This window comes from Remersonia thermophila, chromosome 6 (genome assembly GCF_042764415.1).
Source record: "Remersonia thermophila strain ATCC 22073 chromosome 6, whole genome shotgun sequence".
Classification (NCBI taxonomy): domain Eukaryota; kingdom Fungi; phylum Ascomycota; class Sordariomycetes; order Sordariales; family Chaetomiaceae; genus Remersonia; species Remersonia thermophila.
In genome coordinates, this window is record NC_092222.1 from 426,192 (window position 1) to 451,335 (window position 25,144).

The 25,144-nt window shown below is 61.7% G+C and overlaps 8 protein-coding genes across 8 annotated transcripts; 3 read left to right on the plus strand and 5 right to left on the minus strand.

The window, feature by feature from the left end:
- Positions 1–787: 787 nt before the first annotated feature.
- On the plus strand, positions 788–1,942 carry VTJ83DRAFT_6299 (uncharacterized protein; the record flags this gene model as incomplete). The annotated part of the gene is made up of 1 exon (XM_071012994.1): positions 788–1,942. The coding sequence occupies one exon, from the start codon at positions 788–790 to the stop codon at positions 1,940–1,942; it is 1,155 nt and encodes a 384-aa protein (XP_070863926.1).
- A 242-nt stretch (positions 1,943–2,184) lies between these two features.
- Positions 2,185–6,315, minus strand: VTJ83DRAFT_6300 (uncharacterized protein; the record flags this gene model as incomplete). Its single annotated transcript, XM_071012997.1, has 2 exons — positions 2,185–5,808; positions 6,010–6,315. 2 exons carry the CDS (start codon positions 6,313–6,315, stop codon positions 2,185–2,187), a joined length of 3,930 nt encoding a protein of 1,309 aa, XP_070863927.1.
- Positions 6,316–8,555: 2,240 nt separating this feature from the next.
- On the minus strand, positions 8,556–11,570 carry VTJ83DRAFT_6301 (uncharacterized protein; the record flags this gene model as incomplete). Its single annotated transcript, XM_071012998.1, has 2 exons — positions 8,556–11,492; positions 11,565–11,570. The coding sequence occupies 2 exons, from the start codon at positions 11,568–11,570 to the stop codon at positions 8,556–8,558; spliced, it is 2,943 nt and encodes a 980-aa protein (XP_070863928.1).
- Positions 11,571–14,267: 2,697 nt separating this feature from the next.
- On the minus strand, positions 14,268–15,919 carry VTJ83DRAFT_6302 (uncharacterized protein; the record flags this gene model as incomplete). The annotated part of the gene is made up of 4 exons (XM_071012999.1): positions 14,268–14,400; positions 14,469–14,800; positions 14,886–15,653; positions 15,776–15,919. 4 exons carry the CDS (start codon positions 15,917–15,919, stop codon positions 14,268–14,270), a joined length of 1,377 nt encoding a protein of 458 aa, XP_070863929.1.
- Positions 15,920–16,837: 918 nt separating this feature from the next.
- Positions 16,838–17,968, plus strand: VTJ83DRAFT_6303 (uncharacterized protein; the record flags this gene model as incomplete). Its single annotated transcript, XM_071013000.1, has 1 exon — positions 16,838–17,968. The coding sequence occupies one exon, from the start codon at positions 16,838–16,840 to the stop codon at positions 17,966–17,968; it is 1,131 nt and encodes a 376-aa protein (XP_070863930.1).
- A 315-nt stretch (positions 17,969–18,283) lies between these two features.
- VTJ83DRAFT_6304 (uncharacterized protein) lies at positions 18,284–18,896 on the minus strand (the record flags this gene model as incomplete). Its single annotated transcript, XM_071013001.1, has 2 exons — positions 18,284–18,726; positions 18,836–18,896. The coding sequence occupies 2 exons, from the start codon at positions 18,894–18,896 to the stop codon at positions 18,284–18,286; spliced, it is 504 nt and encodes a 167-aa protein (XP_070863931.1).
- Positions 18,897–19,413: 517 nt separating this feature from the next.
- Positions 19,414–20,176, plus strand: VTJ83DRAFT_6305 (uncharacterized protein; the record flags this gene model as incomplete). Its single annotated transcript, XM_071013002.1, has 5 exons — positions 19,414–19,416; positions 19,513–19,565; positions 19,687–19,743; positions 19,955–20,036; positions 20,153–20,176. 5 exons carry the CDS (start codon positions 19,414–19,416, stop codon positions 20,174–20,176), a joined length of 219 nt encoding a protein of 72 aa, XP_070863932.1.
- Positions 20,177–22,789: 2,613 nt separating this feature from the next.
- On the minus strand, positions 22,790–24,835 carry VTJ83DRAFT_6306 (uncharacterized protein; the record flags this gene model as incomplete). The annotated part of the gene is made up of 1 exon (XM_071013003.1): positions 22,790–24,835. One exon carries the CDS (start codon positions 24,833–24,835, stop codon positions 22,790–22,792), a length of 2,046 nt encoding a protein of 681 aa, XP_070863933.1.
- Positions 24,836–25,144: the final 309 nt, after the last annotated feature.

The following is a 25,144-nucleotide window of genomic DNA, read 5'->3' on the forward strand; positions in this document are numbered from 1 at the left end:
GATGGCGCTGACTTGGTGCAGGAGCTGAATGTCTCCCCCGTTGCATACGGTGGCGGTATGTAGAAGAATGTGGCTTTGTAGACGAGACGCGCATGCACACGGCCTCGAAAAAAAAAAAAAAAAGAAAGCCTTGTGGTGCTCAGCCCATGGCAATACTCGGCAGCACGAGTTCCTGGCATGGTGTGTGTGCCTCGACTTGGCTTGGTCCAACATCAGTTCACCACTCCCGTCTTCCGAATCATGGCAGAACTGTGACACCCCTGGCTACAGTGGCAGCGCTCCTGATTATTCTATCTTAAACTGGATGGCGGTGGTGGCAGCATCCGCTCTCTTTGTCTTGGGTTTCGATGCTGCGCCCACCATACCCGAAACGATGTCGTGGTCTTGTGCGCCAATGCTACAATGCCTATGTGCCCGGCAGCTCATCCAGCCTTGCCGGTACAAGTAGCTCCTCTTCGGCCTCCAAGGTTGTTCGTTCTTGTTCACTTATACGTAAGCACGTTCTTTGACTGTGTGCATACGGTGTACCTCAGTCGCTCGGTGTCGCTGGTAGCACGGGGTGCACGGGCCATATCAAACTGCCAACAGCGTAATTAACGTTCACTGTTCCGTTACGCCCCGCCCCACAATGAAACCACCCACCTCAGGGAACTCACCAACCCACGTCAGCCCGTTACAGCTTGGCTTTCAAGGTTTCCATTCTCATTCACCCATCCTCCATCTAGCCATCTCCCTCCTCCCCCCAACATCTCAACCTCTCCATTTGGTACCTCCTTGAACGCCAACCATGTCCCACCCGCGGGTCGAAGAGGTCTCCGACAGCGACGCCGACATGTCGGACCCTTCCGAGGGCGACATTGACGACTTTGTCGAGTCCGACATCCTCCGTGCCAAACCCGCCCATGCCTCGTCGTCGACGACGACAACGACGGCCGCGCCCCGGCCGGCCCAGCAGCACGCCCCGCTCCCCCACCGACCCCCGCCCGCCGTGCAGATGCACACCACCACCGACGAGCGCGCCTACAAGTCGTACCAGTGCCTCTACCCCGTCTACTTTGACCGGACCCGCAGCCGCGCCGAGGGGCGGCGCGTGCCCCGCGCCCTCGCCGTCGCCAACCCGCTGGCGCTCGACATCGTGCAGGCCTGCGCGGCCCTGCGCCTCCCCTGCGTCCTCGAGGCCGGCAAGCTCCACCCCAAGGACTGGGCCAACCCGGGCCGCGTCAAGGTGAACCTGCGCCTGCACCAGCAGCACGCCGCCGCCGGCGCCGCCTCGGCGGCGGGCCTCCCCCGCATCGCCAACAAGCACCACCTCTACCTCCTCGTGGCCAAGCACCTGCAGGCCCACCCGACGACCGACGCCTCGCCGTCGCTGCGCGTCGAGGTGCGCGGCGCCCCCGTGCCGCCGGCGATGCGCGACCCGTCCAAGCCCTGGCCCCGCCCCGCCGCGCCGCGCGGCTGGAAGGTCGGCGAGCTGCTGCCCTACTACAGCCCCGCCATGACGGGCGGCGGCGTGAGCGAGAACTTTTTCAAGGACATGATGAAGGAGATGCAGCAGCAGGCCGGGCCCGGAGGCGCCGGCGGCATGCCCGACATGGCGAGCCTGCTGGCCGCCGCCGCGGGGGGGCCGGAGGGAGCGGGAGCGGGAGCGGAAGCGGCGCCGGCGGCTCCGGGTCCGCAAAGAAGAAGGCCAAGGGGAAATGAAATAGGCAAAACGGGTTTCGTGGGAAAAGGCCATGGCATGATTGTCGTGCTGCTGGTCAGGATCATGACGTTGGGCTTCGTGCATCCACCAATAGACATGTTTGTGACAAATCAACCCTCCTCCTCGGCAGACAAGAAAGGGCCATCATCCTGTGTCCCCTCCTCCCCCCCCCAATCACCAACGCCGTCTATGTTCTTCGTCGCTACGCCTTCGCATCAGAACAAACACACAACATCTTGATTGATACGCTAACCCAGGGGTATCTCTTGATGCAAATCCAAACGCCACCCAATATAACACCTCCTCTCTTCTCTCCTCTACTCTAGTAGCAGCCCCCATCCCACGTATGTTTTTTACACGCCAAAAGCCGGACCAACCCCCTTCCCCCCCTTCCCGTTTACTCGCCACCCGAAACGCTTGCCTCCTCTCCTCCATGGCCTTCCTCTTCTTTTTCTTCTTCTTCTCCTCCCCCAGATCAGCACTCAAAAGGCTGTCGCGTAAGGACGCCCCACAAGAAGAGGCGCCGTGGCATACCAGTCCCCTGGGGCGCCGATGGCCAAGCTCCGGGGATCGTTCTCGTCGTGGATGTCGGCGATGCGGACCTCGAGCCTTGCGATCGGCTTGGACGCCTTGGCGACGGAACCGTCCGCGGCGGTCGCCTTGCGGCTCGTAACGCCTCCGAGGTCGTGGGGAGGAGCAAAGGTCGCCTCCTCGAGCTGCGAAACCGTGTCGTCTTGCCAGGCCTGCCAGGCGCTAAAGTCCTCGAGCTGCTTGGCGGCGTGGAACTCGGGCGTGTTCTTGGCGGGCTTCCAGGCTAGCTTATCGGCCGGGAGCGAAGCCATGTCGAAGAGGCCGGCGTTGGTCGTCAGGTTGACCAGCTCGCCGAGGACCACCTTGCTCTCCTTGGCCAGCGAGGCCTTGCGCCGCTCCGCGGGCGTCGGCGTCTTGACGAGCGGCTCCTGCAGCCATTGGGAGGAGGTCATGCGCGCGCGCTGATCCTGCCGGTGGATGAAGCGGCCCATGGAGCGCACGTGGCCCAGGATCCGATCGAGATCGGCCTGGTGAACCCGCGAGCCGTGGACGCGAGCCTCCTTGCCGCCTGCGGCGGCCGACTCGGCGTTGGCGGCATCGGCCGCCATGAGCTTGACGTTGGCGGCCTGCTCCAGCTTCTCCTTCTCGAGCTCCAGGGACCGGAGCTTGGCGCTCTGCTTCTCGAGCCGCTCCGTGAGCGTAACAATCTTGCCCTCGGCGGTCTCGAGCCGCGTCTCCGTCTCGGCGGCGCGCGCGACCCGGGCCTTGAGCTCGCGCATGCGAAACTCGAGCGTGTCGATCTTGAGCGTGGCCGTCTCGAGCTCGCCCTGGCGGACGGAAAGATCGTGGCGGCAGTTGGCGAGCTCCGCCTTGAGAGAGTGGTTCTCCGTCTCCAAGATGCGAGGCGTGTTCAGCTCCTGGCGGTGCGACTCGCTCAGGGCCACCCAGGGGGACGGGGCCGGCTCGGTCTCCTCGAGCTGAGACATGTCGGCGCAGACGGCCCGGAGGTCCGCCGCCATGGCGGCGGCGGCGCGCGCCTTGGCCGCGTAGCCGCCGGCGGGCTTGGAGCTTTGGGCTTCCTCGGCTCGCTCCACGATCAGCATCACGTCGGCATACTTGGGCGGGAGCAGCTCGGGGTCGTTGAAGCGCTTCTCGACCGCCACCCCGAGGTCCTTGACGAACATGTCGAGGTTGGCGCAGGCGAGCTCGCACTTCTCAAAGGCCTCGAGCGTTTCCGGCTTGGGAACCAGGGACCGCTGCCTCATGTCGTCGATGGTCTGGATCGTCTTGGCCGCCACCATCTTGGCGCTCCGGGTTTGCGCAAGCGCGCCGTCCGCCCAGTCGGCCCAGCGCCGAGCGGCCTCCTCGTCCTGGTCCTTGTCGCCCACGGCCCCGTTGACCCTGGCCGTGATGGCGGAGAGCAGCACCGTCGCGCACTCGAGGTTCCAGAGCGTCATGACGGCCGCGGAGCGGATGCGGGCGAAGGGAGACGGGTCGTCCGCCAGGTGCACCTCGCCCAGATGGGCGAGGAGCCCCTTCATCCGCGTGAGCTCGGGAAGCAGCATGCGTTCCTCGCTCAGGCGGTGCTGGCGCGTCTTGGCGATCCAGTCGTCCAGCAGCCTCTCGACGGGCTGAAGGTCGTTGGAAGCGGTCCCGTACCGGATAAACTTGTCCACGGAGCAGTGCGAGACGGAAAGCACAAACTGGTCGCACAGGCACGACACGCGGGCCAGGTCGTTCATGGCCTCGCACTCGGTGATGACGGCGATCTCGTCGCCGGCGGCGCCCGGCGTGTTGAGCTGCTCCTTGAGAGAGGCGGAAAGGATGTGGGCCTTGGCGGCGACGCGCTTGAAGCGCAGCAGCGCCGCCACCGACTCCTCGACCGTCCTGAACGTGTCGGGCAGGAAGAGGGTGGTGATTTCGAGGCGCAGCTCGACCTCTTGGGCCTTGATGCGCTGCAGCTCCACGTCGAGGGCCCGGGTGTCGGCCTGGCGGGCCGAGGTGCGAAGCGTGCTGTTGAGCTCCTCCATGGCGCGGGCGCGGGCCTTGAGGCGCTCGGCCTCGGTTTCCGTGACGGCGTGGGACTCGCGCATGTCCTCGAGGTCGCCCTGCAGCTTGCTGACGAGCGAGCGAAAGTTGAAGACGGTCTGCTGCAGGTCCTCGTTGGCCTTCTGCTGCACCAGGGCGTGCGCGCGCTGCTCGGCGATGAGGGCGTCCCGAAGGTCGATCTCCTCTTGGAGCTCCTTCTCGTGCTGGATGTGGTTGGCCTCGAGCTCGTCGTTGATGGCGGCGAGCTCCTCGAGGTACTCCTGGGCGGCCTTCATCGACTTGATTTCCTCCTGCATGACATGGGCGGCCTCCTCCATGCGGATGACGTATTCGTCCTGGACGCGGGCGGCGTCCAGCTGCTCCCGGAGCTCGTCGATGGCGAGGTCCTTGCCCGCCAGCTGCTCCCTGGCGGTCCCGAGCTCGTGCTTGATGGTCTCGAAATCGGCGAGGTCTTGCTCGAGGTCCTTGACGCGGTCGCGGAGCTCGGCCTCTTGCTCGCGCGAGAGGTCGCGCAGGCGAATCAAGGCCTCGCGGAGCCGCTCGTTTTCCTTGACCATCTGCGTCCAGCCGGTGCTGGCGAGCTCTTCGGGCGACATGCCCTTGCTCAGCTCGGCGTTCTCCTCGCGAACGATGTCGAGCTCGAGCTGCAGCATCTCCACCTTGGCCTTGGCGTCCTCGAGCTCGGCCTTGTAGCTGTCGGCAAGCTCCTCGGCCATCTCGCGATCGACCGTGGCAAGCTCCAGGGCCGAGTCCAGGTCGGCCTGGCGTTCCTCGAGGTCCCGGATCTTGTCGTTCGCCTCTCGCACCTGCTTGCGCAGCTCTGCGAGCTCCTGGCCTTGGCCCTGGTACTTGACTTGCAGGGTTTGGATGATGCGCTCGAAGCGATCGCGCTCGTTCTTGACGTCCTCGAGCGCGTTGAGCTTCTCGCGGTCTTCGGCGCGCTTCTTCTCGAGGATCTTGAGCTTGACCTTGAGCTCTTCGGCTTCGCGGCTGGCGGCTGCCGCGTCGGCCGCGGAGCGAGGGCCCGCCGCCCCGGCGGCCGACGGCTTGGCGGGCGCAGGCGCAGCCAAGGGCTTCCCGGGCGTCGTGGCCGGTGCAGGAGCGCTCGAGGCTGCCTGGGCGGCCGGACCCCGGCCGCCCTTCTGCTGATTGGCAAACGCGACCGACTTCTTCCTGCGAGGGCTTCCATCGTCATCCGTGGCGGAGCCAGAGCCGGAGCTCGTGCTGCTGGCGCGCTTCAGGGCCGAGCGAAGGGTCTCGGAGCCGACCTGAGAAGACACCGAGGAGAGTCTCGAGGCGGATCGCTGGGTGCTGGATGGCCGGGTGGGCGGCGAGGACCTGCGACTCGCCGTCTTTGCGAGCTTGCCGGCCAGGGGCGGTGCGCCCGTCTTGGTCGGGGAGCCGGCGGGACCCGAGGTGCTCGTCTTGGTCGCGGAGCCCAGCGAAAGAGAGCCTCCGGGCTTGGACAGGCGGGGACGAGCTCCGGCGGGCGGGCTCACGAGGTTGCGCGTCTTGCTCGCGGGTTGCTGTTTGGGACCGCGTGTCAGAAAACGTCATGGTTCGTTCCTTCGCGGGGAGACGCGTCACGTCGTGTAAAAAACGCGTCTTCACGCAGCGCGTTGTTACGAAGCAAGAACAATGCGCCGGTCTTGGGAACAGGCGTCTTGCGCGCAGGCTTGCCGGGAACCGACGCGTCGCGTCTCCTGGCGGAGGGGGGAAGAGCTTACCTGTTGTTTGGGGGCGGTGGTGGCGGGAGCGGGAGCGGGAGCGGGAGCGGGAGTGGGAGCGGGGCTCGAAGCGATCGGGGTCAGCACCTTGAGCGCGGCCGGTCGCACAAAGATGCCGTGGGCGGGCGGGCACTCGAAGTAGCGGATGCCCTGGACGGCGCCGTCATTCTTGCCGGTCGCCTCGGCCAGCTCGACGCCGATCCAGAGGCCGGGCGCGAACTGGGTGGCGCCGGCGAAGCGGATGGTGCCAGCGCGTCCGTCATTCAGCAGGACGTGCTGGCCGACGGCCAGCTCAACGTTGGACATGGCCTTTCCAGCGGGTTTCTAGTTCGACTTGGCGGCGGGCATGTCGTCGGCGTTCAGATGATGGGTGGAGCAAGGACGTGCGGAGTTGCGTACAGCGCGGGCCTTGCGAGAGCGGAGAGAGGGCGTCTAGCCGTGGACGATGAGCTTTCTGGTTTGGGAACGCAGCTTCCTAGAGCTTCGTGATGCGTTGTGGAAAGCGCAAAAGCGACGTCGCGAAAAGCTTGGAGCTCGGGTAATCTGGCGAGTTGGCGAAGCGATGATAACAAGGAGAGAGAGAGAGAGAGAGGGAGAGAGAGTTGCTCAGGGATGCTCTGGGACGAGCGCCCCAAAATATGACGGAACAAAGGGTGTGGGATAGGAACCAATCAGAAAGCCCAAAGCAGCCAGTGGGTCCCGGGTTTCCGAGCTCTCATTGGCCAAAGAGGAGCCCCATGACGAGGAGCGGATCTTCCCATGGAACCCTAACCCTGCCAGCTTCTCCACATATTACTCAGTACATGCACTCCGTCAACTTGACGTTGGAGGTGATCGACCCAGCAACGGCCTCCACCATCTCGACCTTTCTAGTTGGCACAGTAACTCCATAACGTACCGGGTAGATGCTTTTGTTTTCATGCTCGGCCGTTCCACATGTACCACATGTTCGTGGCCAGCGGCAGAGAAATTCATTTGACCCGAACCAGTATTACACAGTACAGACTGCGCTCTCTGCTATGAAGGCACCCTACCCCACGGCTCCTCGGCTGGCTTGGGCTGGAAGCAGAGGTCGTTCACCTGCTGACACCCCTTCGTCGCCCTCTCTCCGTCCGGGCGCCCAAGAGATCGTCTCGAGGGCCAGGCGTTGTTGGTCCCGGCGGCGACCTTGGAATTGCTCCGTGCATAGACGCCGTCGCTAGATTCCCTTACCTGGAACCCGTTTCAACAAGACTGCAATCACGCAGTACAGGGTGGTGTTGTCGGGCTGTGGGGCTGTTGGGTTCCCTCCCACAAGCCCTCAGGAGAGACTTGGGCCAGGGATCCGGGGCGCCCATGGTCCAGAACCTCCTGTATACAAGCGAAGCCTGGTCAGCAGCCCCGGGCGGGAACTCAACTGCTCCTATATGCTGCGTACATGCGCAGTACACCGCAGGCTGCTCCCATCGTTTGGACACCGTCTACCTACCACCTAAACTGGACAACCAAGTTAGGCCCCCACCCCCCTGGGTCCCGCACAGTTGTTCAGGCAGTCCTCAGGAGTCCACAACCCGACCTACCTACCTATCCGTACCTAGATACTGTGTAATCCATCCAGCACAGACAGTTGCCAAGCGTAATTCAGCCTGTGCCTCCGACATGCGTAGTTCTCCCTCTCCCTTCCTTCCTAGACGGCAGCGGATGCCGTCACAACCCCCTGGCATCCCCAGCGCTGTCCACCAAACAATAGGACCCAACACACCAACTCCCTACCTAGGAATACCTAGCCATGCCACGTAGGCAGGTGAGCTGTGTCTTGCATGCGAGATATCTACCCCAACAACGCTGTTCCGTTTCGGATGGCAAGCCAACAACAACATCCCCCCTGGCGTGTAGCGATCGTGCAATGTTTGGTCCTCGCGTCGAAGCAAAGCAGAAAAACAGCCAACGCTGCCCCTTTTGGATCGATCCAAACGCCCCGAGCCGCAAGCCCCAAACAAGAATTAATACTGCGCAACTCTCCGCTTGACGGCCCGCTCCCGCAGGAAAACAAAAGCCCAAGCTCCACGCGTCCAATCGGGAGCTCGGACGGGACCCACCAGTTTGGGCTCGCTTCTGCATGACCCACTTTCCAGATGGGGAACCGCCCAAGGTACGGTACCCGAAGAAATGCGTGAAGCTTGGCTTGTGCGGAGCCGGGCAGAGACGAGGATGGCGAGTCCAGAAGGCGGATCAACATCAACGTCCCTAGCATGCGAGGGATGCATCCAAGGTGCTTTGCAATACGTAGTTGCGCCGTGACCAGCGTGGTTACAATCTCCGTACACGTCTTCATGTCGAGACGTACGGTCCCACGTTTCTTGTTCGTGTTCCAAAACAAAACAAAGCAAAGCCATTCCATAGATACGGTATTAGTGGTCGGTAGTTCCTTGGATCCCCATGATTCCACCGCGAAACAGCGGCCGTGCATCACCAACACCGTGTCTCCTGAAGTCCAACCAATACCGCTTCGGACCTCTCCGAGGGAACCAGCGCTCTCCTACAAGACACAAAAGAGCTCAGATGCTTTAGCACCCCCAGCCCGAAAGCCGCTCCCTCTCGCCCACCACCCACCCGCCGCTCCTCACCCATTCAACCACCTCAAACCCCAGCCGCCGTTCGACCTTGTCCTCCAGCACCGCCCCAGCGCCATGGCCACCCTCGCCGCCGGCCAACCACGACCCCGCCGCCGCCACCCCCGGCACCCTCACCACCATCAGCCTCGCGCTGCGAACCTCGACGGATCCCCCCGCCGCCGCCGCCGCCACGGCGCCGAGACCGGCGGCGCTCCGGTCCGCATCCGACGCAGCGTAGACGACGAGGTCGGGCCCCGCGATGCCCCTCCACAGCGTCGCCATCCACTGCCAGTGGTCCACGGGCGCGTAGGCGTCGGCGATGGGGACCGAGCAGGCGAAACGGTCCGACAGGGTGAGGGAGAACCCTGCGGGGAGGAGCGCGATGGGCAGGTTGCGCTGGAGCTGCGGCGTGCGGCGGGTGCTCGGGTCCGCGCCGCCGTGAGCGCTCGCGGCGGAGGCGGTTCGGTGGTTCGGGTCGGCGACGGGGGCGGTGGCGCGGGCGGGGATCTCAGCGTCGGTGGTTGAGGAGGGTTGCTGCGTGGGTTGCGTGGGTTTCGAGTCCGTTGAGGTCTGGGAAGCCGGCGCTGGGGTCGGCGTCGGCGTCGGCGTCGGCGTCGGCGTCGGGGTGGACGTTGCGGATGCCGACGCCGTTCTCGCTGCTCCCGCGTTGGTGCTGCCCGTGACAAACTCGGCAATCTCGGTCGATTTGGCATGCCAGGCCAGGATGGTCCGTAGGTAGGCAGCAAAAGGGTTGGCAGTGCTGTCGCCGATGATGCCGCCGCCGATGATGCCGCCGCCGCTTGACTGGCTACCATGCCGTCGAGCAGCGCCAGGCACCCTCGCCTCGGTCCCGGCCTCTCTCATCAACCCATCCTCCCCGTCTCTCGGGTCCTTGTTCTCGCCAAGCCCACGGCCAACGGCGCTCTCGTCCTCCCAGCGCCGCAGCTCCCACGTCCCTGCGTTGTCCGTCCCTCCCACCGGCGGCGGCGCAGCCTCCTTGAGCGCCCGCTCCACAACCATCGCCACGGCCCTCACCAACCGCCTATCCGGGCCCTCGATAGCAATCACGGGGCCGCGGTCCAAGCCGCCGTTGCCCCCGGCAGAACCCCGTCCCGCCCCGGCCGTCAGCGGCGGGCTGATGCGCTCGAGCACCCGCAGCTTGCTGACAAACGGAATGCTCATGACCATGGCCTCGACGCTGCGCGTTTCGGCGCGTCGCTCGCTCAGGGCCGTCCTGGGGCTGGCCTCGGCGCCGGATCGATGTCCTGAAAAGGAGCAAGACCGCGGCTGGAAGAACGCTGCGGGGCGCGGAGGGAGGATGCCCAGCCCGACCCCGGCGCTCGTGCTCTCGCCTGGCGCTCCTGCAAAGGCAGGGTCAGGCGCTGCACCCGGACCTGGGCCAAAGCCGACGCCGCCGCTCCGGAGGCTTGAGTCCAGAAGGGACCCTCCGCTTCCGCCACGCCTCATGCCGGCGCTGACGCCCGCAGCGGAGCCGATCCCGCCCCCATCGCTCGCCCTGGGCGACCTGGGCTCGTCGAGGAGCTGCGTTTGCAGCGGCGGGAGCCGGAGCGACTCATCAGCGTACGGCCTTCCTCCCTGTCGTGGTGGTGGTGGTGGTGGTGGTGATGATGGTGGCTGTTGATTCTGACGCACCGGGTACCGGTGGTAAGAGTCCGGCTGTTGGTGGTCAGCACCATGATAGTAGTCGCTTCCACCGCTGCTTCCCATGCTGATGCTGCTTCCGATGCTCCCTCCGCCGGCTGGAATGCTGGCGCGGCTTGCGACAGGCCCAGGGGGTCCAGGAGGGGGTCCAGGAGGGGGTGCGGAGGTCGGGTACGCAGGATAGCCATGCAGAACAGCTCCTCCGCCGCCCTGTCCTCCGTGGGGCACAGGGTACGAAAAGGAGGAACGAGAAGGATGAAGTGGCGTCGTGCGGTCGGGGCCTGGGCTGGTGCGAGGGAGCATGTACGACGGTCCAGGGAGCGGCGCGTGCATGGTTTGGGCGGCAGCGGCAGCGGCAGCGGCAGCGGCAGCGATGGGAGCGGTGGAAGGACCGGGAGGGGGGAGCGGCTGAGCTGCAGGGTGTATCGGCGTCGGCCAAGCCAGGGAGGAATGGCTCGGTTGTTGTGGCTGGTAAGTATGGTTGCAGCTGCGGCGTGAGAGCTGAGAAGGGTACGTGCCGTGAGCAGGCGAGGGAAGTGCCGGAGAGGCATGCTGGTAGTTGGCGGGAACCATATGGATGCCGCTGTCATCGGCGGGTTCCTTGTGCCGGCGGCGCTTGGATGCGCCGTTGGGAGACGCAGCAGCGCCCTCGCGATCCCCGGGGACGTCATATGCTTCGCTCGGGCCCGGGCCGGATGACGAGACGAAATTCCCTGTCCACGTCGGCGGCGGCGGCGGCGGCGGTGGTGGTGGCAGGTAGGAGCGGGAGGGTGGGTGGTGGGACATGTTGGCGGTGCGTGAAGAGCTGCCGGCAGAGTGCCGGAGGGACGTTGTCAAGGCCGACGACTGCGCCGGCGCTGGACCTCCGAGGGGGGTTGGGGGAGGCTTGGTCGCGGTGGGCGTGGGAAAGGGTGTTAACGGGGTGCGCGGCGTGGCTATGTAGCGGCCGTTGCACTTGGGGCATCGATAGGGGTCTCCTCCTGGCGTTCCCGCTCCATCAGCAGCGGTCCGTCCTGGCTGGCCTCCTGCCCCCGCCGCTCCGTTCTTGTTACCGCGTCGAGGCTGATATCGATAGTCTGGGTACTTGCGCTGATGATGCTGCTTCTCCTCCTCGGCCAGCTGCTTCCACTGAAGCTTGCATTCTTCCGGCTCGTCGCGCCACTGCTCGCCGATAATCTTGGAGATTTCGGGGTTTGCGAGGCCAGGGTGTTGCTGTATTACCTGCGCCTGGTGGTGTTGTCGGTAAAGAATGAACGCTGCAAAGCGTCGGTGGTGGTTTATGAGTACATGTCAGAGCACTCTCATCTGAACGACGTCCAATCAAGCAAGAAAGCGGCTGCCGACCAAGTACTTGGGGGACCAGGTTCTCGTGGCCAAAAAAGAAAAAAAAAAAGAAAGAAAGAAAAAAAAAAAGAACGACGAGGGACAAAACACAACCAAGCCAAAGCACATACCGTTTCGTGGGCGGGGAACCTTTGGCTCCGGCGCGCAAAGACAAATCAGGCCGGCGGAGCTCGGGGTCGTCAGGGACAGATTCTCGCCCCTCGACCGATTGGCTTCCTCGGTGTCAATGGACGCGGCGCGTTTCCTGCCGGTTCCGCGTCGAGAAGGATCCCTAGGCGCCGATGACGTCGAAAATGCAACAGAAACCTGGCCTGGAGCCGAGGTGGTTGTTGAATCTGATGAGCCGGGACCGGTATCAGCACCATCAGGGGCAGAATGGGATTCCCCTCTCCCTCCTCCTCCTTCTCCTCTTCTTCCTCCTCCTTCTCCCCCTGTTGCTGTTACTGCTGTAGCCCGTTCTGTTGCTCTGGCCGGCCTTGCGGCAGCCATGGCTGGGCCCGAACTCTCCTCGTGCCAGGAGTTCACAGAGAGGATGAGCGCCGGTCCTTCTTAGACTTGTCAGCTCTCTGCCTCCTCTGTCCTGCCATATGGACTCGATAAGCCGGTTCGTAGGTGACGTTCTAAGAGAAGCACGGCGTCGTTGTCGAAAAGAAGAGGCGGGTGGTTCTGTTCTCCGTTGCCGGATGGCTGGGGTCGATACCCCCAAGTCCTGCGCCCGGAACTCGCGCGACCTCTCTGAAAGGAAAGCGTGAGCATGGGAGGGGAAAACAATGGGAGGAAATAAAGAAGGGATGCTTACGTATGAGCGACTCTGTGATAAGGAGGGCGAAGGGGAAATGCGACGCGACGCGCAAAAGGGGACAGCTCACCACGAGAGAAGATAGATCAGCCTGTTCCCAACTCCTACAATAGAACAACAACAAAAAAGAAAGCCAGCGATGGCCCAGAGAATCCGCCCGATTCCTGAGCGCCAGCCGTGTGTGTGTGAGAGAGAGGGGGGGGGGGGGGCCGGAAGACAGAACGATTGAGATGGTGAGGAGGAGAGTAAGGATGCCTGTGCGGCTGGCCGTGTACGGTAGAATTGTTTCCTTTGTTGTCCTGATATCCGTTCCTCTCCCACCTGCTCTACATGATGTTATTATTCACCTCGCCTCATTTCCTTTTCCCCTGAACCTGGGCCGTCTGTCCCCTCAAACACCGTCGGCCAGCAGAGACGGAACAATGACGGGATGACAACGGGTTCCAGCACACGCATCGCGCTCGCGTTGCGCGAATAGGTGCAAGGAAGAGCGCTTGCCTGACCATCCTGGCCTTGCCAGCTCTCGGCGTCGGTCTCATTGGTATTCCAGACCTGCCCTTACGATGGAACCGCCGGCACGGAAGAGAGACGACAAGAATGGCTTCAAAGGAGAGACGGGTTCCGACTGGTGCCCTGCGTCGGTTGGCCCCTCCCGACCTGACCCGGCCAACGACGGCTTCATTCACGATGGGAAATGTCTCGGGAATGCGCCGCTGGGCGGTGGAGTGCTGAGCGTTGGGTTGCTGCTCCGTGCCAGCCTCTACCCCGTGAACGGCTTCTTTGTCCGGCGGCGTTTGCAGGCGTTCCGTTCGCAGTCGGCAATGAGACGGATCGGATCCATTCATCAAACCCGCCTCTCCCCCAACCACAACGACCCGTCAATCCCGCAATCTACAGGGCTGGTTACCCCTCGGCTCTCTGGAGGTAATAACGTGAAAGGAGAGAGAAGACAAGTAACCGCGGTTGGGATGGTGGCGTCCATCCCGCCCTTCATCGCTCATCCATCGCTCATGCATGGCTCATCCATCCACCCACCCATCCATCTATCTACTATCCATACTCTCCAACCCCCCTCATCCATGATCCAAACAAATCATTCTTCCCCGCCGGTAGCCCATGTTTGAGACCCTATAGAAGTACCCGTCGTTTGATAACAATGCCAGATCAGCAGGGAGAGAGAGGAATACTTGGCCTAATGCCACGGCTGGAATGAATGCCTGGTGAACAAAGGGCCGCCGAATCAGGACCGCCTCACCTGGCCCGTCTCCCCATTGCATTATCCCTGCGCTGCTTTTGCTCGTCTCCTTACCTCTCTTGTTCAACCAAGGTACCTTGCTTCTCATTGTGATCACGCCAATGCAACAGGGGGGGAGGGGGGGTCTGGAGTTCATGCGGGAAAAGGAGGGTGTGTTTCCGGGTGGCGTTGACACCAAAAAAAAAAAAAAAATGAAAAAAAAAGGCAGCGGCTCAAAACCCGTGCCGTGCCATGCCATGCCACGCCCGGGTAGGCTAGGCTGCTGTGCACATCGAGATGCAGGCGTGCATCTTGCCCAGATCACGGGGTTTAGGGTAATACGCATGCTGCAACATGGAATTCGTCAAGCCGGCCCAAGAAACCAACAAACTGGATCATGATTAGCATCCCGCGCCAACTCCCGGCCTGCCACACACAAAGGGTTTCCCAGCCCTGGCCGCCCACACGCCCCTTCATTCTAGGTCAAGGTATCTATCATACATTCGGAAATTGGAAATGTGACTCGTTTGCGCTCAAGACTTTCAGGTAGGCAGGGCCGCGCCGCAGGCCGACCCCGGGCCGGAAATCCCAGCCCCGGCTGAGCGACCTGCAAGCCGGCCGGCAATCATTGAATGAAGCCCTGGCCCGACTCGCTGGCCAGGACCTGGGCGCTCCGCCGAGCGTCAAGGAAGAGGTTCTCGCACTCCGCCACGTCCTGGACGTCGATCTGGCCGCGGCCATTGGCCCTCGCGAGGATGCTATTTCCGACTCGTCAGCAAGGCATTTCTCCTTGTCACGTTGGGGCCTCTCCGCAAGGACGGCGTACCTCGCCGGGGTCAGCAGCTGCAGGCAGTAGCGCAGGCTGATGCGGACGCCGTGCTCGGCAATCTTGTCGATGGCGGCGTCGGTGATCTGGACGCCCTCGGTGGCGGCGCGGATGCGGACGATGCGCTTGATCTCGTCGCCGTCGTAGGGATGCGTGGGAATGATGAGGAGCCGGCTCAGGAAGTCGGGAGGGATGCCGTGCGCCGCGACCAGGTCCTCGGCGCCGCGGACCGTGGCCATGCCCCGGTTCGAGGCGAGCACGACAATGGGCGAGATGGGCGACTCGAGCGCCTTGTTGAGGTAGGTGAAACACTCGACGTCCAGCATGTGGGCCTGAGGAGGAGGCGCAAACAGGTTAGCCAAGGCCGGCGGCCACCACGCAAGCCGAAAGACTCTTGGGGAGGGATGTGCAACGAACCTCGTCAATAAAGAGGACGCCGGGCACCAGCTCGGCCACGCCCTGGTTGATGTACTTGCTGACCACCTTGTTGATCTCGGCGCGCAGCTTGTCCGTGATCTCGGTCATCTTGGGCTTCATCAGCTGGCCCATCATGGACATGATGTCCTGGCCGCCCTGGGGGCGGGCGTTGGCCACGTCCAGGTCGTGGAGCGACACGTCCTGCACGATTTCCTTCTTCTTGTGCACCTCGCCCTTGGGGATGGGCACGTACTCCTCGGCCTCGAGATCGAACTCGGTCGCGTAGGCGTCGGACCGGCCAACGCGCTTGCAGGCGCCCGTGTTGGTCTCGATGTAGATGACGTCGCCGACCTGCACCCGCTCCTTCTGGATGGCCTCGTAGATGCTCGGGTCCAGGCGTAGCTTCTTCTGGCCGCGCGCGCTCTTGAGCCCGATGAGCAGGGTGCTGATGGTCTTGCCGTACCCCCCGAGCGGATTCTCGGCCTCCTCGGGCGTGAGCTCCGTCACCTCGCCTTCGTACACGTCCTTGGTCTCGCGGACCCGCAACCCGATGGCCCGCCGAAAGTTCTCCATCAACACCTCCGTCTTCTTGACCTCGGTCGAGTAGATCTCGCTGCCTGTGATCGGGCAGAAGGGTATCTTGGTGCCGAGCTCCTGGCTGATGGCGAGCGCCAACGCCGTCTTGCCTGTGCCTGGCCCGCCCGCCAACAGCACGGCTCGGCCGGCCATCTTGTGCGACTTGATCAGATCCACAACGACACCGCATGCCTGTTTGGTTTCTCCATGTTAGACCCAACCATGCTCTACCCAACCTGCATTCTGCCAATGCCTTCGTTGGCCCTTGGTCTCTCTCTCTCCCCCCGCCTCTTCCTCTCTCCAGAATTCCGTACCTCGCGAGCTGCTGTCTGGCCGACGAAGCCGGCAGCCTGCTTCTCGGCAATGCCATTCGAATTCAGGCCAAGGCCCTTGATGTGGGTGTGCGCGGCGGTGCGATTGTCACGGCTGTTGCCGCGCACTTCGCTGATCTGGACCATGGTGGGTTGGCGGTGCCGTATTCCGTATTCGAGATCGGGGAAGAAGGGTCGTAAATGCTTCGAGGGTTGGTGTGGGAGGTTCGGCCGTCAATGTTGTAGAGGGAGGGTGATGAGACTTTGGCCCGAAGGATGATGGGATCGTTTGGTCTTTTGGGGCGAGGGCGGACGCCGACTTTTTGCTGTTGAACTTGCCTTCCAGGCTTCTGGGACGCGAGGTGCAAGAGCTCAACGCGCCGCCTGAAGAAGGGTGGTCCGTGCGCCCGGTGTGCCAGTTCCTCACCGAGGTGAGCTGCGGTCCACCACCAAACACCACCCTGAGAACCTTGCCGGCTTTCACGCAAATATAGGCCCGAAATCACATCTTCCGGGTTTGGGAATTTTAGCAAATAAAAAAAACGATGGAAGGCAGTCAAAATCGTGAAGCAAAAGCTAGTGGTGGAAAAGCCACTTCAACGGTCAAATCGGCTAAGGCCATGACGTCTGCCTCTCCGTTGAGGGGGTGGGGGAGGGGTGGCAGCTCCATGATGATGAGGAGTCTTAGACGACATCCTGACAGATCAGAAGGTTGACAACAGATGGTGAGGTATCAAATGACCGTTCTAAAAGTCGGTGCGGTAATGGTCTTGAGAAGAATAAATGATGGTGTGGCGAGCCATCAAGCTGTTGTCCGTGTGTAAGTGTGTAAGTGGAGATGGAAACGGAGTTGCAGCGGTTGATTGATGACGTGGGGGTTCACATTCAAAGCGAACGGAACCCTCCTCGCATGAGTGCGTCACGGATGCCCATCTCAAGGGATCTCTTTAACAAAGCAAGCGAGGTAAAAAAAAGAAAAGCAAAAAAAAAAAAAAAAAAAAAAAAAAAAAAAAAAAACAGAAAGAATCTCCTGAGGTCAATTTTTCCGATACGCCTTTAGGCAAGATGGAGGCGGGACTCTCCGCAGTGAAGCTGGCTTCCATTTCCTCAAGGCGGTTGAGCTCAAGACAAACTCTCCCCGCCATCACAAAACTTGGCGCTGGTCTCCTCAACACAACCTTTCCTTCGTCGCACCGGGTTGGAGACCTCTTCTACGGGCTACCACACAGAAGCGTAAACCGCAACAAACGAGACTTCTCGACGAGGATAGCCAGAATCATGCCTGAAAAACGGCCAGCGGATCTGGGCGCCGCGGTGGAAGGGAAGCGAGGTTTTAAGCAGACCAAGCTAAACTTCCAGCCGCTCACCTCGAAGACCAAGCAAGCAACGTTTGCTACGTCGGAGGCTCAGAAGGAGCCTGGGCAGGGCTCGTCAAATTCAACCTCTGCCACGCCAGGCGGCGACAACGTCAACAAGAGGACCGACCCCACCCCACCCACCGACAAACAGCGTCAACAACGCCCACCCCCTGACGCCTCCTCTTCCTCAGCCAACCCCGCCACTGCCGACGCAACCGCCGGCGCTTCGGCTTCCAGCAACGCCAACGCCAGCTACCGAATCCGCATCGTCGACCGGCCAGGCGACCTCTTCTCGGCCCCCCGCGGCGCCGTGCTCATCCACGCCTGCAACGCGCTCGGCGTGTGGGGCGGCGGCGTGGCCCTGGCCTTCCACGACCGCTATCCCGACGCGTACCGGGCGTACCGGAAGCACTGCCTCAGATCGACGCCCGACAGGCTGGCGGGGACGGCGCTGCTGATCCCCCCCGCCCGTCCGTCTTCCGGGGAGCGGAAGGAGCGGGAGGAGCAAGAGGACGAGGAGCCGACGGGCAGCGGCCACTACGTCGGATGCATCTTCACCAGCCGCAAGTTTGGGCGCGGAATGGATTCGCCTCAGGAAATTTTGCGGCTGACGGCGCCGGCGATGAGGGATTTGATGAGGCTTGTGGCGGAGGAGGGGGACAAGGTGACCGAGGTGAGGATGTGCAGGATTAATTCGGGCATTTTCAACGTGCCGTGGGCCGAGACGAAGAAGGCGATCGAGGGGATGGTATTGGGCCGAGACGGGGAGCCGGTGCCGGCCGTGGTGAAGGATGGGGTGTTGGAGGTGGTGGCATGGGAGAGGCCCGAGTGGTTCTGAGCAGGGCAGGGGGCATTCATGATACCAGGGCAGCAGCACGCTGCCGATGACGACGGGGAGGAGGGAGCGGTGGATACGATGTCGTTCCTGGGTAGCCAGGGCACGACAAGTAGAGAAGTCATTGGGGAGGGGGAGAAAAACACGTTCATACATCTGTCTCTTTTCTCTCCCCCCCAAAAAACGCCATGTTCCGACCGATGAGCAAGTGTAAGAAGCCCTGCCAGAGAATCCCCAACGCCGCCGCTATGCATGCCATCTCACCCAGACAAGAATCAGCAACCGATACAGAAAAGCAAGCCAAAGCCCTGGACACCATCAAGTCTTCTTGTCCGCCCCCATGCCGTCCATATCCATATCCAAGTCATCATCCCCGTCCTCCAAATCCTCCTCGCCGATCTGCATCTGCGCCGCCGGCTTCCTCCCTCGCCTCCCTCCCCCGACCCTCTCCTTCTCGGCCGCCTTCTCTTCCTTGTCGGCATCCTTCATAAGCTGATCCTCGATGTTGAAGCCCTTGCGCGCCGCCTCGATCTCCTTCTTCTTCTCAAACATTTCCTGGATCTTGCCCATGTACCAGGGGTTCCGTCGCATGGCGAACTCGAGGTCCTCAAACTTGACCTTTTGCCGGCCGGCGTGCTGCGCCGCGCGCGCCGCCTCGAAGCTCACGCCTTGAATGAACTCGGTCAGGATCTCGTCGAGGAGGCGGACGGTGTCTGGCAAAGGCATGCGGACGTCGCCGTGGCCGTAGAGGAGCTGGGAGACTGCAGAGGGAAGGGGGAGGGGGTTCGGTTTCCGACCCGAAACAAGGTCAGCCAGCTGCGAGGCGGCGGATGGGGAGGGAGCGGGGGAATGGGGGCAGGGAGGCCCTACGCTCCGTGTGGCTAAAGTTCATCTTGCCGACATTCTTGCCGGCGCGCGCTCGGGGTTCCATCTTGAGCGGTGGGTGTGGAGGAACGGAGGAGGTTCGGGATCTAGACGGAGGTCGTAGGGAGGGAGTGGTTGCGTCGTCGTAGCGTAATCAGGCAGGGTAGATGGGTCGGGGCGGATGTTGGATAGGGAGGGCAATGGCCGATGAAGAAAGCGATTGTCGCATGGATGTCTCTTGTGTCTCTGTGACGCGCGTGTTGGCGTTGGAAATTTAGTGGAGTTGGACCCCCCCCACCGGGAGCTGTAAGTTACAGCCGGACCCACCGTCCCGCGGATGGGGGACCCACACGACGGCCTTGGCGGGGGGAGCCTCCCAGTTGGGTGGGTCCCAATCGACGAACGTCGGCTTGATGTCAACTTGTCGAGAACGGCGCTCGTGATAGAAACACCCAACTCACATACCCTTTCGCGACACACGAGTCCTTCACGGCTACCACCACCACCATCACCACCACCATCACAAAAACACTCGCTTCGCCAACATTGACAGCTGAGACAGGCCAACAGGGGCACTACTCACCATGGTTCGCCAGCTCCCCATCCACCCTGCCATCAAACCACCCTCCCCTCCCCATCGCAAAACAAGCAGAGCGCGCGCTAACAAACATGCCGTTCTACAGACGGCCCTCTTCAACTTCACGAGCCTTTTGCTCGTCATCCTCCTCCTGATCTGGTACGCCGCCCCGAACGAACCGCTCTCGGACACAACCCCCTTACATCAAGTCCCCCCCTCCCAAAACGACACAACCAAGAAGAAGCCAACCTTGTTGCTAACCCGCCCCGGCGCATTCCAGCACTTGCACCTACCTTCACCAACTCTTCCCCGCGATCCTCGATAGGAACAAGACAGGGTTCGTCATTCCTTATTTTTTTCGTCTTTCGCAAACGAGGCGGACGAATGGGCAGGCCCAGGCGTTCAACCCATGTCGCCGCCGTCACGCTGGACCATGCACACACACACACACACACACAGAGAGAGAGAGAGAGAGAGAGAGAGAGAGAGAGAGAGAGAGAGAGAGAGATGGAATGCTGACGGGACGATGGCACAACCATAACCAACAGAATCACGGGAATCTTTTGGAAATGCGCGAGGATAGGGGAGAGATTGAGTCCCTACATGAGCCTGTGTTGCGGCATCATGGCGGTGAGTTTGGCCTTCCTTTGCGCTTCGTTGATGCTGTGGCTGGAGCACGGATGAGAGATACGACGAGGACGGAGCCATGGTGTGGAACGCGTGGACGGTTTGCTGACAGGAGACAGATTTCGATTTTCCTGGGTATGTAAGAGATGCGAGATGGGGTTGACGGAGGTAGAGAGGGAGGGAGGGAAAAGGGGGGGGAGAGAGGTAATGTTGAAGTTCTGTACCTGCGATGGGAAGCCGTTTCATGTGTCCGGCGTCTTCTTTGGGTCCTCTGAATGGCGTTTAACGGTTGTCGGCATCGACCGGGCGGGAGCAAGAAAATACCACATCACGTTCAGTTTGTCCGTCGCTCCCAAGATTACGGGTCAGTCAGCCAGTCCGTCAGCAATGCGTCAGCCTTGGTCCCTCTCGGTAGGCATACAAAGCACGTGTGCCTCGGAGGGGTTTCTTTGCTTTCTTTTTCTGCGGCTATCCATTCCATCTCACGGAACCATCGTCCAAGCAGTAGGAGGGCGCATGCTTCGACGTAGACGCATGGCTCTTTTTTGGTCCGGTGATGTACACACGTAGGACTGGCGGACTGGCGGACTGGCCGGAGCGAGCATTTCTTATCCTCGCCGCATGCAGTGACTACCCAAAAGAAGACGGCTGCATGCGACCGAAAACCAGACTGGACAGGCGCACGGGACGTTGCTTGGAGATGACGAGTCGTCTTCAATGCAGCTGTAGCGCGTGTGACAACGATGGCTGAGACGAGGCGTGAGGCTTGATTACCCGGTGATGGTATGACGGTGGCTTGGATTTGGAGCGGTGGTTCGAGCCGCCTCGGCCCAAGGGAAACAAAACTCTTTGCGCAAAAGCCATGGGCCATCGCGTAACGATATGCGTCCAACCTCGCCATGCTTCGCGGGGAGAACGATGATAACGATTGGCGAACAGGCGAACAGAAACGCGGCTGCCCAGGCGGCCATGCTATGGGCACCCCCGAATCCTTAAGCAGGCAAGCCGGTACCCGTCTCTCTCTCTCTCTCTCTCGCTCTCTATTGACCCCAGACAGGTTCCAGCGCGTTCCCCTCCCTCATTTCTCACTCCTCCAGCTCCATCTTACCGATGACTCGTCTTCTTTTCCCCTAGGCGAGGATCAGAACCGCCACCTCGGCGCCGGCTACCTGCAGCAAAACAGAAAGACGAGACTGGCTAGTAAGCGAAGGCGGGGGGGGATGACAAGAGAAGAGGAGGGGGGGGGGAAGAAATGAGATGTACATTGGTTCATAACGCCCGAAGTTCAGATCCGTCTTCTGGCGTGAAAGAAACGAATCGATGCTCCGTATATCGGGAGATGTGAAAGACTCTTGCTTCGGTTAGTATCCTCCTCCTACATCCCCATCCGCGGTCCGACTTCAGTAGACGACGTGTATCGCCGAACCAAACCTTGTTCGTGGCCTTCGGGGAGGGTGGGACTCGGCCAAGTGAGAGCCAGCAGGGCTTGCTCGAGGACAATTGAAGCAAGCTTCGTCATCTGAGCCCGTGCCTGCAAGTCAAGGATGGTCCAGCAGTCGGAGGTCAGGGACTGGCAATGCTGGTCACCGTATCGACGTGCCAAGCCGCTCCCTATGTATCGAAGGAATCCATGGAGACTGGGGTTTGCGGAGAAGGTTGGGATGGATACAAAGATGGCAATACAAAAGAGAGCATAGGAGGGAGGTGCTTGGCATACAAACGGCCAATCTATACGATGATGAGAGAGCGACCAGACCATGGGTATCACATATTATCGAACGAATAGCTAGGCATCTTCCCAAGCCACCGAACATAGTCTTTACAGAAAAGAGAACAAGGCACATGATGAGCAGGCCGGCAAGGCGAAAGGGAACGTAGGTGGGAAATCGGCGAAAAGCCTGGTTTCTTTGCGTCTTTCCTCTTATCTTCTGCCTCTGTCTATACTGTGTAATAGCTTGCTTGAATTGATCCGCCAATCCCATCATCTCGATTAATCCATGGTTTCCTCCCAGCAACTGTGTAAGAGTTCCAAGCATGCTCCAGCCATCGCAGCTCCTTCCTCTTCCACCACCTACACAGTCAGAGACAGCTCAATAACTTCCTCGGACTTCAGGGTCCGGTACTGTTACAGCGTTTTGCCTCTCCCTTTACACCACGTTTTCCCTCCACCTCCCCTCCTCTTTGGATGATGTCTTGACAAACGGAATGCAAAAGACAGGAAACGCCTTGATGTGTGTGCAGAGGAAAAAAAACACCAATAGTAATGAACGAAGCCAAACTCCCGCCACGAACTCCGAGTCTATCTCTGTAAGGCCCACCTGAACCCCCCTTGACAGGGAGAAAAAATCACAAGAGCAACCCACCGAGGCGCCGACAGAAAAGCATAACCTGAAAGAAAAAAAAAAAAAGAAAAACAAAAGCCGTCGGGGTGATATGGACCTCGAGAAAGATATGCATATTAAACCGGGCGTAGATGAAGGACGAGAGGTCGGAATGTGTGGGGTATTCTTGATGACGACGACGATGTGAAAATCCGCCCGAAATACGTTGTAGGAGGAGAGAGGGAGAGAGAGCGAGTAAAGAAATCGAGCCCAAGTCGACGCGGTAAATCCAGCTCACAAGCGCCGAAGCCATGATTAAAATGCCTTAACAGGATCGCAAGGAACCGACCATGCATGCCGCCGCCGACGGAACCATCCATGGCCGATGATCAAAGAAGCAGAAACGTATCAGCCCGATTGCTGGCTTCCTCCTCTTCAAATCATCATGGCGTCCTGTTGGGCGGGGCTGGGCGCGGACTCCAAGCCACCCTCGTACGCCAGGGGGCCCCAGACACGCCAGTGCAGGATGCCGAGGTGGGCGAGGCGGATGGTCATGTCTTCAATGCCGGCCTCGTCGCGCGGCTCGCGGGGCTGCTCGCCCAGCGTCAAGCGCGACGACGGGTCGGGCCGGCGGCCGTGGCCGCCGACGCGACCGCCCGTGGCCTGCGAGTAGAGGGCGACGCACGACAGGTGCTTGAAGGCGCCCACGCGCTTGGCAAGATCGGCGAGCAGGCGGCGGTGGAAATGCTCCTCGACTTGACGGAACGTGTCGCAGGTGATGTCGGTCAGGCACGCGAGCAGCTGCTGCTCCAAGGTGGGGAGGAGCGACATGGGCGCGTTGGCGGCGCGGAGGATTTGCAGGGCCATGTTGCCGGCGAGGCCTTGCCACCTCTCGGCCGGGCTGCTGGTGAGCGGAGCCGTCTGCAGGAGGGCCCGCAGGGCGCCGTAGAGCTCCGAGGCCGACGACCGAGCGTCCGCGGGAGCATCCGGCTGCGTGAAGAAGAGGCCCGAGGACCGGGGCGACGACGCGTTGGAGCTGTGGTCGCTGAACGCGAGGCTCGACGGGCGCGAGGAGGCGCCGGCGGCCATGAAGTTGGGAAGCAGGCCCGACGAGCGGCTGTTGCGAGCGTCGTCGCCGACGTAGGAGGGGAGGCGGGAGCAGAGCTGGGAGACCCTCGACACACGCTCGAGGTCGTCGAACTTGCGCATGCAGATCTCGAGGCAGATGCTATCGTGCAGGTCGGAGCGGAGCTTGAGGATGCGGTCCTCGTCGAAGACGAAGGTGGGCGGGACGCCCTTGATGCTGGCCGACGGGAGCATCATGCGCGACAGGGCCTCGAAGAAGACGCTCATGTCGCCAAAGGCGTGCGCGTGGGGCGAGGGGGCCAGGGCGTAGCGGTGGTCGTACGAGTCGCGGGCGGCCTGGTACCAGGCGACGGCCTGGCGGATGCTGAGCTTCCCGGACTCGATCTTCTTGAGGAAGAAGCGCTGCTCGAAGTGGATGGTGTCCTCAATGAGGGCGGGGCGCAGGCACCGGATCTGGTGGTTGGCGACGTCGAGCTTCATGGCCTCAAGCACGTTGAGAAGGCTGCGCATGCCCTTGACGATCTCAGCCACGTCGTTGTTGCGGTTCCCGTTGCTCAGCTCGTTGCACATCTCGTCGACCCACTCGTCGCGCATCGGGGCGCAGTGCAGCTTGAGCAGGCCGGCCAGCCACGAAGCCACCTTCTCCATGTCGGCGACGCCGCGGTAGAACTGCTGCATGAGCAGCTCGACGTTGAGGCCCTCGTTGAGCATCTCGCGGTCGCGCTGCGGCACCAGCGTCTCGATGATCTCGCGGGCGGCCTTGAGCAGCGCCGGCAAGCACCAGTTGTCGCGGGGATACCTCGCCTCGAACGCCTCCCTGTCCATCACGAACATGACCAGCTGCTCGTACAGCGCGTTCCAGAACTGGTTCGCCTTCTCCTGTTTCCTCCGGCCCTTCTCGCCGTCCAGGTTGGGCCGAAAGTGCAGGTCGGGGTCAAAGTTAATGTCATGGCGCAGCTTGGGGTTGTGAACGATCTTTTGGACGTCGAGCTCGCTGAGGGTGGCCCGGGTCACCGGGGGTTCCAACAGGACGTTCGACGAGTTCCGGTGGTGGGGCGCTGGGGGGTGGATGGGCTGCTGGTCCGGGGCGGACGTGCATGCTGTGAGGTACTCGGCTTGCGGCCTGGGGTTGTTGGAGCAGGTCGAGGGGTTCCGGGATAGGCTCGGGGGCGAGGCGACGGCGCGGGCGTCTCGCTGGCTGGCACGGCTCTGGCTGAGCTTGCGCGACCCTCTCGGCAGGTCCTGAGGCGTTGACTGGGCTTCGGGAGCCGTCTCGGCTGGCGGGTTCCGCTTCTCGGGGGCTGGATCGGTAGGAATCGGCTCCTCCCCGGAGTCCTGTCTCCTGTGAGTCGACATGTGGCTCTCGATCCCCCCGCCGGCGCCTTGGTCGGCCATGGCGTCAGATGGTGCTTGATATCCGGGTCAGAATGCCGGAGCGTATGTTTGTGGAACGAGTCCACGGAACCAAGGTTCAGCTGGACGGCGTCGAGTCTCTAGGTAGGAAAGAAGGCGAGCTGAAGGGGCATTTTCCGGTCAGCACACGAGATTGGAAACCTCGACGGGGAGGGACAGGAAGGAAAACCAAGAGCGTGGGGGAGGGAATAAAATAAGCCGGCAAGTACCCAGGGGCGGGGCAAACAAAGCGGTGGGCAACACAGCTCGGCAGCGAGGTCTCGTGAGAGCGGCAAGCTGCATAAATCACCA